The sequence below is a fragment of the Anticarsia gemmatalis genome, chromosome 6, assembly GCF_050436995.1.
Source record: "Anticarsia gemmatalis isolate Benzon Research Colony breed Stoneville strain chromosome 6, ilAntGemm2 primary, whole genome shotgun sequence".
Lineage (NCBI taxonomy): Eukaryota > Metazoa > Arthropoda > Insecta > Lepidoptera > Erebidae > Anticarsia > Anticarsia gemmatalis.
Genome location: NC_134750.1, coordinates 4,998,672 through 5,010,419, shown reverse-complemented (window position 1 = coordinate 5,010,419; position 11,748 = coordinate 4,998,672). Strand labels below are relative to the sequence as shown.

Sequence of the window (11,748 nt, the reverse complement as noted above, 5' to 3'; positions counted from 1 at the left end):
CGTCATAAAAGCAGCATTCTATTTTTTTTTAATTTTACAAGCATCTAGCTTTCGCCCGCGACTTCGTCCGCGTGGTTTGTGATTTAGGACAGAATTTTAATACAAACTTTCATTCCCTATTTATCCTCTTGAATTGATCAAAATCTTCATTTCAATATCTTACCGGATGCCTACGTCATAACATCTACCTGCATGCCAAGTTTCAGCCCGATCTGTCCAGCGGTTCGGGCTGTGCGTCGATAGATCACTATGTTAGTCACCTTTGAGTTTATACGTATTTATAAATAGACGTATCAAGTAACGGGCTATCAGTGCTCGGTTCCTTAAATGTAAACCGAGGTCGGTGGATAAGCGATGAACGTAACACTGAGTGACGACTGGCAGGAGTTCCCGGAGCTGGGGCTGGCGGAGCTGGCGCAGTACGCGCGCGAGGTGGCGGCGCTGCTGGACGCGGCGGGCGCGTGGCGCGGCCTGGCGCGGCGCCTGCGCCTGGACGCGCTGCTGGACTGGTACGCGGCGCAGCCCAGCCCCACGCTCACGCTGCTCAACCACCTTAAGGTATGCTCCTCTATGGACTCCGCGAGTGGTATTCGAGCTGGGCGTCTCCGTGCTTCGGAGGGCACGTAAAAAGGCGGTCCCGGCTGTTGTCTACTAAGATATAGTCATTGAGTCATGTCAAAAGCCTCTCGGGGGGCTTAAACGACTTCGACGCTAGGCTGACCGCTAACCGACGACAAACGAACAAATCGCCTCTTACGCTTTCATGACCGAACAGTTGATACGATTTTTTAATCTCTTTATATATTTACCTACTAGCTGACCCGCACGACTTCGCTTGTGTCACATAAGAGACGATGAGTTATAATAAAATTTTCCCCGTTGTTTTAACTTTTTTCGTTGCTCTTTATTATCGTAGCGATAAGTTTAATCTTCCTCAATAAATAGGCTATCCAACAGTAAAATATTTTTTCAATTCGCACCAGTAGTTCCTAAGATTAGCACGATCAACTAAACGAACAATATTATTTGTTATACGTACCTATTTATTTATTTTATTTTTTTAATTTTAAGAAGACAACTCCTGCACTAAGAATTGCTCTTGTGTCGCGGGGACTTTTACAAACATACAAACAACGGACACAAAGCACAACCAGACCCGAAACAATTATTTGTGGATCGCACAAATAATTGCTCCGTGTGGGAATCGAACCCACGACCTCCCGACGCAGTAGTGTTGGCGTGGTGACCTAAACCACTGCGCCACGGAGGTGATCTAGAAGTATAGATGCTCGAAATCGCGCCTTTTAGATATTTTGTGATTATAAGTAATAACTCCGTGACTCGGAGAGCGCGTAAATAGCGCGCGGTAACAAAAATATATTTTCCAATGAAGATTGGTTTGTTCGCTTCTCTATATAACTAGTGACCCATTTTATACAGTATAGTATACCTACTATAAAGAGATTTTCAATCATTTATTCAGGATTCGAGAGACGACATAACATCAAAGTCCCTGGCGTTGGTTCTCGACGACATGGGCCAGAAGAGTGCCGCCAATGTTATAAGAAGGTACATCGAATGACAAGCGATTAAAGCGAAACAATCCGCAAATCATTCATCTACTACGAGTGTAAGCTAGCAAACCTCTTAGAATGAGAATAAGATAAAATATAGAGACACAACACTGATTTTATAACACCCTCACCCTCAATAATGTTGTTGTGTTTATAATAATTGTTACTTGCGAGTTAGCGTTATCAATATATTGTTATTTTGTTTATCGTTTTTTATACATTGATGATTATGCAATCAAAGCATTTTAGACTATGGTGTTTCTTATCAAAAAAATAAATTTGATGTGAGTGGATAATATTGAATATCCCTAATAAGTAATTGTTATGAATCGTACGTACATTTGTTTTGTCCGGTTCGTTTAAATTTTTACGGATTTATAAACCCTTCATAGCAAAATGTACAACAAGCAAAATGAGCACGGCACTTAAAATGTACAAATCGCATAATGTGCAAATAGCAAAAAGAGCAAATCGCATAATGTACAATACGCATAATGTGCAATACTTAAAATGAACACTATACGCAAAACGAGCAAAAAGCAAAATGTACATAGTCGCCTTCGTTCACACTAACCACTTACTGCCGTTTCTTAGTTTGGGGTTTGTTGGATTCATATAGCATTGTAATAAACAACTTCACATTCAATATAAGTTTATTTATATATTAATAAAGGGAACTTAATGAGGCGTGGTATGAAATCCTTGAATCACCAAATAACAAAGCAATGAGGACTTGCGCAACAACTAATTCTGTTGATTTTGATTTTGAAATTATATTATTTATTCAAACTTAAAAGAAAACAAACTAAAATGCAAGTCTTGTATATATCATCTGTAGAAGAAATTGTTTAACGGAAATACTTTTAATATGCAAACTGTTTAGTATTTTTTTATACTTTTTATCAAAGACGATGTCTGCTTTTCTCCTATTTTTCATTGCCAGCTCAAATATGCTTTTTTTAATTTTATTATCACTGAACATAGCTTCTTTTTTTAATTGAATTATCACTGAACATAGCTTCTTTTTTAATTAATAAATGAAAAACATTAAACTTATCTTTTTCGGAATTTTGGCATTCAAACGCCTGTGCCAACCTTCAACAGGACTAGTTGTTCGGTGTCGTTGGTTGGCACAGCTTAGAATCTTTGGGTTAAACTTGGGATACCACGTCCGTTCGAAGTAGAGTCTAAAGGCTCTCATTGCGTTGGTATTTGGCGATGATTCAAGGATTTCATACCACGACTCAGGAATTATTATTATTATTATTTATTTTATGTATGTATATAGAACAAACCCCGCCGATTTTAGGATACTAACAATCAAAGAAAAAAATCTCCACGGGGTCTTGTAAACATGCCCTAACAGTATTATGTACATTTTGCTTTTTGCTCGTTTTGCGTATAGTGTTCATTTTAAGTATTGCACATTATGCGTATTGTACATTATGCGATTTGCTCTTTTTGCTATTTGCACATTATGCGATTTGTACATTTTAAGTGCCGTGCTCATTTTGCTATGAAGGGTTTATAAATACAAATTGAACAAGGTAAAGAATATTTCGCCCTTAGCGCACAATAATACTCAGATGATTACATTTATCTAAATAATTGACACTTATTTGATACCAAATAAATAAAAATTGTGCCAAGTTGAATGACCGGAGTAAGGTAAGAGGTGAAGTTGAATCAGTAAATTGGGTACTTGGACTTTATTAATACATTGACTATAGATTAAGATGTTCCTAAAGCCATTAAAGTGTCTTAAGCAGTAAAACAAGTAATTTAAGAACGACCATAATGTAGTATTTTGTCACTTTTATTAAATAATTTTAACAATTCGGTAAATCATCATGAAGCAATTACATTTATCATCATGTCATCGTATAAATTCAATTTAAAAGTACAATTTAGCTCCCTTTTTTAATATCCAAATCCATACATTTAATTTTATCTGACATACCGATTGTAAGTAATTTTTTATTGTAATACATTTAGTTTTAAGATTATAAACAATGTATAAATAAATGATTTTATATTTCACTAGCTGGCCCGCGCAACTTCGCTTGCGTCACTTAAGAGAGAATGGGTCGAAATTTTAACCGTTTTTGTAATATTTTTTACTAAAACTCTGCTCCTATTAGTCGTAGCGTGATGATATATAGCCTATAACCTTCCTCGATAAAAGGACTATCCAGCACTGAAAGAATTTTTCAAATCGGACCAGTAGTTCCTGAGATTAGCGCGTTCAAACAAACAAACTCTTCAGCTTTATAATATTAGTATAGATATATTTGTAAGTGAGACTGTTATCAGTTTGCCATGATAAATCACGGCGTAAAGTAGATTTTTTCTTTGTTGCACAGTTCATTCAGTTGAGCTTTAGGCTAGTGTTAAGAAGTGGAAATATTGAACCATTAAACGTATTTCATCTCTCATTCTTAAGAATGTGAGGTGACATTATCACTAAACTAAGCAGTTATATCCAAAACATGTGTGTACTTTAGTCGGCAGAAAACAAGTTCTGTTGTAAATAAATGTGCTATTTTAGTTATAAGTGACTTACTTACACTCCAGAAGTGAATATACTTAATTATAGGTAATTTTACATATATGTTTTATGAATTTATGAAAACAAAATATTATTGGCATCTAGAAAAATTAAAAATAAATTGATTATCCATACATTGAATGCTATCCCACTGACCTTTTACGACATCCAACGTCTGCGCAGCATAACCGCCGTGGCAACGCATCATAAACGTCGCGTTTGTTGACATCAGGTACATTCACGACGTCCTGGTCTGTCCTTGTGCCTCCAATAGTATCAGTGCGTCATGTTAACACAGTCGTCAGCCGACGTTAACACGACGCAAACGCTATGCAAACGTTGGAAAAACGCCAACGCTCGTAAATCGCCAGTCGAATAGCGGCTTTAGATAGATGACACTAGAAGGACGATATAAAAAAATGTTCACTCTGTTTATTTAAAATTATTGTTACTTACAGCAATAACTATTAGAATTTGTGATATAAATTTAACATTTTGATCAATTAAGATAATTGTTATTTCGGCTTTATAAAAAAAAAATACAGTGTAATAAAACTTACCTACTGGTAATATTTTATATGTTAGCTATGTACCTACGCAATTATAAATAATGTGCATTACATAAATATTGTTTTAGATTCGATCAGATAATATACATATTGTTAGATTTTACATTAAATGAGAATTTTAAATAAATCTATTTTTTAAAGTCTTGTCATTATTTATTTCTGTACACGTACTATATTGTATGTTACTAATGTCCCATTGCTGAGAAAGGCCACCTTCCGTTCCAGGGGGTTTCTAGTCCTTGGGTCAACTTAAGTCCTGGGTTAGGGAATATGCATGCCCATGAAATGTGTTAAAGAAAACTTTGAAGCGTGCAATTTTTCATCATTATATTTTCCTTCACCATTAGAACAAGTGATATTAATTTAAAATTTACAACTAGCTTGTGTCAAAAAACTCGCTGATGTCTCGCCTAGGAGTGGAACAATAAGATAAAAATACCTTTCTTCAAACATGTCCTCTGAAACCTCAAAATAAATGACACTAATAAACTCTTATTTTAGTCACTTTGAGGGTACAATGACTGGTTATCATTGTATTCTTCTTTTTTCATATATCATCATTATCCAGGTAAGTAGGTACATATACCTTTTTATTTAAATAATTTTTGGGCTTAAGTAAGCCGCATATAAAAAGTATATTCATTATAAAAGTAATTTTCAAGTGTCAATGTCAAATATGTCAAAAACAGCTGATCTAAGAAGGCTTGTTTACGTAAGTAATAGACACGGTTTATTTAAGAAAAATGAATAAAGGTATGCTTATTAGAAGCAAAATAAGTTTAATGTATCGTGTGGCATATTTTTATTCGCGACCGCGGGCCTCCGAGGTCTTAACTGCTTATTTGACACAATGCAATGAACCTCCCTGGACGTCATACTTTGTGAAGGTAATATAATAATATGGTTGTTTTGTATCTGTAAATGCTTTCGAGCAGGCTCAGTCCTTGCTATTATCTTTACAATGCACAATTACCTTTTCAAGTATCATATGGGTTGATCATCTGTGAATAGTTAGAATACGGCTTTAGATACGCGAAAAGTTAAAAAAAGCACATTTGAATCAAAATAATTATCTTATCTTTTTAAATATCGGTCAGGTAGGTATACAGGGGGAAAGAAAAAATCAGCAGAGGAGGGAAATATATAGGTATTGAATTCTGAATTTACTGAAATGAAAAATACTTTCATTTTTAGCAGTTAAGATATCCTTCTCAAATAAGTTTTCCTACTTGGCCAATTTCTTTTTCACTTTGTATTATAACAATTGCTGGTTTGAATGAAGTTAACTTGTAACTGAACTTTCAAGATAACTATACTTTGTATGATTTTTTCTAGTACAGTAGTGTAAAAAATGATCAGTTTGGCATGTCAAACTTCAACTGGAAGGTGGGAAGGTCAAATTATCAAATACTGAGGACTGGCTGCTTTCCCTACATAAAGTATCACTGTTCAAGGAAAAGAGAAGAAGATTTAACTACCTCGGACAGGTTTATGAGAGTTATTAAAGTTGTAAATTTTGGTAAGTATTAAACATTCTAAATAACACTTAGTAGAGAGGTTTGGCATATGCGATGTATCTTGACTATCATAATTACTTATTCTGTGTTCACAAGTCTCAAGTCTGTGAGTCTCTGATGTTCTAACCTCTACATTTCATATACCTCAACCAATGTGTGAACCTTGCATACTCCCATAGTAATAGCAGTTATCTACTGTTGCTGAATTACATTACATTGTTAACCTATGTATATTCCTAGAAAAAAAAACTAATATTTTATAGTCCAACAACTTAGCAGAGCCTTGGTATGCACAATTTGTCTAGACTAAAATTTATATTTCTGGGTATTGCCAGCAATGGTAAATAGATGGTAGCTGTACTGTCAATTAGGTAAATAAGCCTGCAAGTCACTGATGTTCAAAATTGTGAATCTTGCATAACTCCCCGGTGACAAACCTTGTATACAGGGTTCTCTATAAAGTGTTTGGACTTTACTATAATTAAAAATAAAATCAGGTGATCTTATAGAGATAGAATCATTACCGGCGGTCCTGTGTGAGAGGTACGGATGTGTATGAAGCAAAGGTAGTTGTAAAAATCTTACCATGTGGTGCTCTAAGAGGCATGGTTGTATTTATGTACATAATCTGTATTGCTTTATTTTACTTATAATTACAGGCATACCGTGCTTACTGTATGGACTGGCAGCAACTCAATTGATAAGGCATACGGAGATAGTACACACGTCAAGAGGTCCTGTCACTATATATTTCCTGTTACCAGAGCATAAAGGGTCGACTTATTAGTATTTTGAAGTTAATAACATTTTGTGAATAAGAGGAAGTGAAGACTAGTCAGAAAAAATAATTTAATTTACTATATTATGTTTAATTCTAATATTGTTAATAAATTGCGCATATCGTTAATAGTCTACTATGCATTAATGTCTTATCGGGCCCCTGCGATACAAGCCACGAGCTTAGTGCAGGACCGTTGTAAACATTTTATTGTATACAAATTTGAATAATAAATGTATAAATTAAAATAAGATATTGGTATAATAATCTTTGTAAAACAAGTTACAATCAATAAGGACCATATGAGGTGTACTACACTTTGCCGCCTGAGAATTTGTGGGTATTTTTTTTAATGTAAGGCCTTTTATTTTTTTTTAGACATAGACATATATTTATTTTTACTCTGATGTAAGTATAGTAAGTCAGTTCTCATTCTAAATATTTGAACATTTAGCGCAGTAGTTAACGTGGTTACTAACTTACTTGGCTGCAATATCCTCAGCACCGCGTGTGGCGGTTTCGAATTTCACCCAAGAGAAATATTAGTGTAATGAGCATGAGCATTTGTTCTGAGCTTGGATATGAATTTATCATCTGTGCATCTTTCCGTCCAGTCATGGAAGGATGCTCAAATTATCCCTATACCAAAAAAACGTAACCCGTCTACTTTTTCTGAATATCGTCCCATATCCATACTTCCCTTCCTATCTAAAGTACTTGAACGCCTAGTACATATGCAACTCAGCAACTATCTTTCTTCAAACCTATTCCTAAATCCTTTCCAATCGGGTTTCCGTCCTGGTCATAGTACTACTACGAGCCTGGTTCATATTAAGGAGGACATCACATCGGATATGGAAGATGGCAAGCTTACAACCCTAGTTTTGCTAGATTTCAGTAGCGCTTTAAATTGTGTTGATTTTGATGTTCTACTAGGTATATTGTGTTCTCTTAACATATCTCCATCGGTGGTTGACTGGTTTCGTAGTTACCTGTATGGGCGCCGGCAACGTATTAACATTGAAAACAATGTCTCGGATTGGTGCGCTGTATCTGCTGGCGTACCGCAGGGCGGCGTTTTATCTCCCTTACTTTTCGCAGTTTTTATAGATTCAATATCCAATCACATCACTTCTTCCTACTACCTCTATGCAGATGATCTACAAATTTATTCTTGTGCTTCCGCGGATAGGTTGACGGAAGCTGTGGAAACGATAACAGCCTTAGATTATAGTTTTTATTTACTCTTATATTTTACTGATACATTGTGTACAATAAAGAGTTTTTATTATTATTTATTATGTTTGTCCAAGTGAAGTGTTAAGCTTGTTACATGTATACATAAGTGTACTCGAATCGGCACGTTCGGTTCGCCAGTAGGTATTTATCGAACAACAAAACCGACGCGAATGAATTACTGTACTTGTACGGCTTGTTCCGATCGGGTAGTTCTTTCTGGTCCGATCGTCACAATGGAGAATGTTAACATATTTTGATAATTAGCACTCCATATTCTCTGTTAAAAATAAAAAATACTAGTGAAAGAATTACTTCGATACGTCAATTAGTTTCGGATTTATTAGTAAAACAAGTTGTAACCGTCAATTTGCGTGTGACGTCATTGTACACCACGCTTAGTCTAGCTCACACGGTCCTTAATAATAATATTTACTATTATTACACTATAAATGTAATAAGGGGACCAATACACAACAAAATACTGCATAAGCTATTACATCTAGGGCTGGAGACTTGATATTAAGCGGGACGCGGCTCGCGCAGCACGGTGTAATATGACGTCACGCTGTTAGCGGGACTCGATATTTTTCGAAACTTTGAATGCTTGTAAAATAAAAACTACTTGGTATTTTTGACTAAAACAAAAACTAGTTTGCATGTACATGTACAGGCTTTACCGAGTCAAAATTTGAAGCGATTTGGCATACCTAGTAACATTCTCCATTCTGTGTAAACATCCAATCGCGGCGATGCACTGCGGCATTTTTCACGAACATTTGTCTACACATATTCGGTTTTGCCTTGCAGCTATATCGATTAATGCCGAACCGAATATGTGTGTAGCAATTTAAGCCTTAATCATTATTTGAACTTTTTACCTAAAAAATATATGAATTAGCCCTTTGTATTTCTTTAACAATTTGGGTTTTGAAGGTAGGTATAGGTGCCGCCAAACAACTTGAACAATTTCGCTACATCCTAGTAAACGATTTTTAGGTCAGTTTAGGTATAATAGTTTTGCGCAAAGGCGAGGGCGTTTCAGCTTCGACCACCCGACTGGTATAACAACCAACCAAGTGTCCTCTGCACTGGGTCGACATTCTGTTTAATTTTTAATACAGCTAATTATGTTCAAGTTGTTTGGCGACGTCTATAGGTAGGTAGGTACCTTATTAAGGTTAAACAAGATATAACAATGTTCATGAAATTGATAATATAATTGCCGTCTGTAGGTAGCTACGAAATATAAATAGGTATAATATATACCTATTATCTTTTATTTTTTGTATTGTCATGCTCAAAAGATAAAAATGCAGTCAATGTAGGTATTTATTACCTTAATAATTAAATAAAAATATATTTACATTTTCATAATATTGTAATTAGTTTCATTAAGGTACATAGATACCTACCTACTTATTTAGAAATAATATTTTTCGCTCTTTACCTACCTACGTTTATAAATAAGGTTTGGCGGTTAGTCAACAATGGGCACGATTTTAAAATCAATTTCTAAATAAATAATATAATGTTGTGGTCACAGTCACTCAAATGACAGTCAGCCCAGAACGACCAGAACAACAACAAGATTTACCTACCTCTTTAGTATGGATTGCGCAAATTATATTTTATCGTGCGGAAATCGAAGGAACTCCAAAATTATATTATAGGTAGGTAGGTACATATTAATAATTACAGTTGATTCTAATTTACTATTTGCTTACAATAAGTATTATCATCTAATACTAACCTTCGATTAGATTATCAGGTATGCAAAAATGGAACATGGACATTTTCCACCTAACACTTTCTGCGGGCAGTTTCGATTTGTTTTCCCGAATAAAAATAATAACAAGCCTATAATAGCCCCGTTTTTTTCGAACAAAATTTGTCCTGCAACGTACTTAAGCAATTTTTAGTGAGGGATTCCAATAAAGTAGCTAGGTATTTAAAGGATTTTAAAATTTTCTTGAAACACAAGAGAAGCCTTTTTTAAAATATAGTTTAGTCTTTATACTAAAATATAAAAAACTGGCCGACTACGAGTCGGATTCGCGCATGATCGGTAAAAGTAGGTAGGTAGTTACATAAAATTTGAGGGAAGACTGAAAATCTGTTTTTCAGGTTACCTACGGTTTAGTCCCGCTCTCGAAGTAAGAATCCCTTTTAATTGGTAAGTAGGTAGGTACCCAACTAACGAAAATATTTTTTTTTTGCCTGAAAACAGAAATTAAACATTAGTATCTATTATTACTTATCAATATTGGTGTCCTCACTTATCAATCTAAGGTCAGATTTTAAATTCGAAGCATTATCTGTGTTTAGGTCAAAAAATTATAGACTGACGTAGACGATTACGTATTATGTGCATCGTCACGTTTTTTTATAATCTTAATTGTTTTTAACTTGTGTTAAATCGCTCGTGTCGATTAGCACGTGGAAAACAGGCAAGTAGGTACCTATTTAATAATAAACGTTTAAGAGTCCCTGCATTGCGTTAACTCGCACAGGTTTTTACAATATTCCGACGACCTAGTATGGAGTTTTGGGCTTATTCCACTTTTCCCCGTTGGATGATCCCCATTGATGGCATAAACGATTAATCTAGATTACAATTAATAGTGTTGTTATTTCAAAAATAAAGTAGCTTTTTCATACATGTCACCGTCAGCTGCATAAGCCTCATGGTCACTAATATTCTAATTTCTGAATTTTGCGTATAGCTGTGAAAATCGCGTACTAAGCTCTTTACTAAGTGGTCGGACTACAGTCTAAAACATTAAAATGGATGGGTTAACTTAAAAAAGATACGTTTTTCAGTCGGTAGATAGGTACATCATAAAAATAAAAAATGTTCACTAGACTACTTACTAATTTATCAGACACTAGCTGACCCGCGCAACTTCGCTTGCGTCACTTAAGATAATCATAATTTTCCCCGTTTTTGTAACATTTTTCACTGTTACTCTGCTCCTATTGGTCGTAGCGTGATGATATATAGCCTATAGCCTTCCTCGATAAATGGACAATCTAACACTGAAAGAATTTTTCAAATCGGACCAGTAGTTCCCGAGATTAGCGCGTTCAAACAAACAAACAAACAATCAAACAAACAAACAAACTCTTCAGCTTTATAATATTAGTATAGATTACCTGTTAGATATTAGGTATGTCATTGTATTTACGTATACGCTGCATTTTTTATTTAATTTCTCTGATGGCACTTTGACTACCACTTTAGTTACCAGCTTTAATGAGGCATTGATTTAGATTCTGACCGTACCTAAACATAAATACGTTCCTACTAAGTTACATAATGTACCTTGTCCGAGCCACTTTAGATATCTAAATATGTATAACACTAAGTTTTGTGTCAATCCGTTCTACTTAAAAACTTTACATTTTTGCAGTATCACGGTATATCCTACTTTGTATATGTCTCATCTCATTTAATTCTGATCTCACTTAATTACTTCTGTCATTACACCAGTAGGGTGACAGAGTCTGTAACCGTTATCACAAC

The 11,748-nt window shown here is 35.0% G+C and overlaps 2 protein-coding genes across 7 annotated transcripts in view; both read left to right on the top strand.

The window, feature by feature from the left end:
• Rel (nuclear factor NF-kappa-B family member relish) overlaps positions 1-4,831 on the top strand; it is a 28,309-nt gene extending 23,478 nt beyond the window's left edge. The window contains exons 21-22 of the mRNA XM_076115405.1: positions 385-558; positions 1,484-4,831. Of these exons, the coding sequence (XP_075971520.1) occupies positions 385-558; positions 1,484-1,582 (273 nt within the window). The 3' untranslated portion in view covers positions 1,583-4,831. The remainder of the gene's footprint in view (positions 1-384; positions 559-1,483) is intronic.
• A 535-nt stretch (positions 4,832-5,366) lies between these two features.
• On the top strand, positions 5,367-7,239 carry LOC142973566 (uncharacterized protein C15orf61 homolog). Of its 6 annotated transcripts, none has more exons than XM_076115402.1 (3): positions 5,367-5,403; positions 6,032-6,210; positions 6,868-7,239. In XM_076115402.1, the coding sequence occupies exons 2-3, from the start codon at positions 6,057-6,059 to the stop codon at positions 6,993-6,995; spliced, it is 282 nt and encodes a 93-aa protein (XP_075971517.1). In that variant the 5' UTR covers positions 5,367-5,403; positions 6,032-6,056; the 3' UTR covers positions 6,996-7,239. The 6 variants fall into 6 exon arrangements, with proteins under 6 accessions (XP_075971517.1, XP_075971516.1, XP_075971513.1 ...); XM_076115401.1 differs by having other exon boundaries at positions 5,378-5,403; positions 6,027-6,210; XM_076115398.1 differs by having other exon boundaries at positions 5,385-5,578; positions 6,027-6,210.
• The last annotated feature ends 4,509 nt before the right edge of the window (positions 7,240-11,748 follow it).

What these genes read in the sequence shown, in the direction of transcription:
- LOC142973566 (XM_076115398.1), top strand. Translation starts at nt 5,435, where the DNA reads ATGAATAAAGGTATGCTTATTAGAAGCAAAATAAGTTTAATGTATCGT. An exon ending in GGACGTCATACTTTGTGAAG is followed by an intron (nt 5,579 to 6,026) that starts GTAATATAATAA and finishes GATTTTTTCTAG; the next exon opens with TACAGTAGTGTAAAAAATGA. An exon ending in TATTAAAGTTGTAAATTTTG is followed by an intron (nt 6,211 to 6,867) that starts GTAAGTATTAAA and finishes TTATAATTACAG; the next exon opens with GCATACCGTGCTTACTGTAT.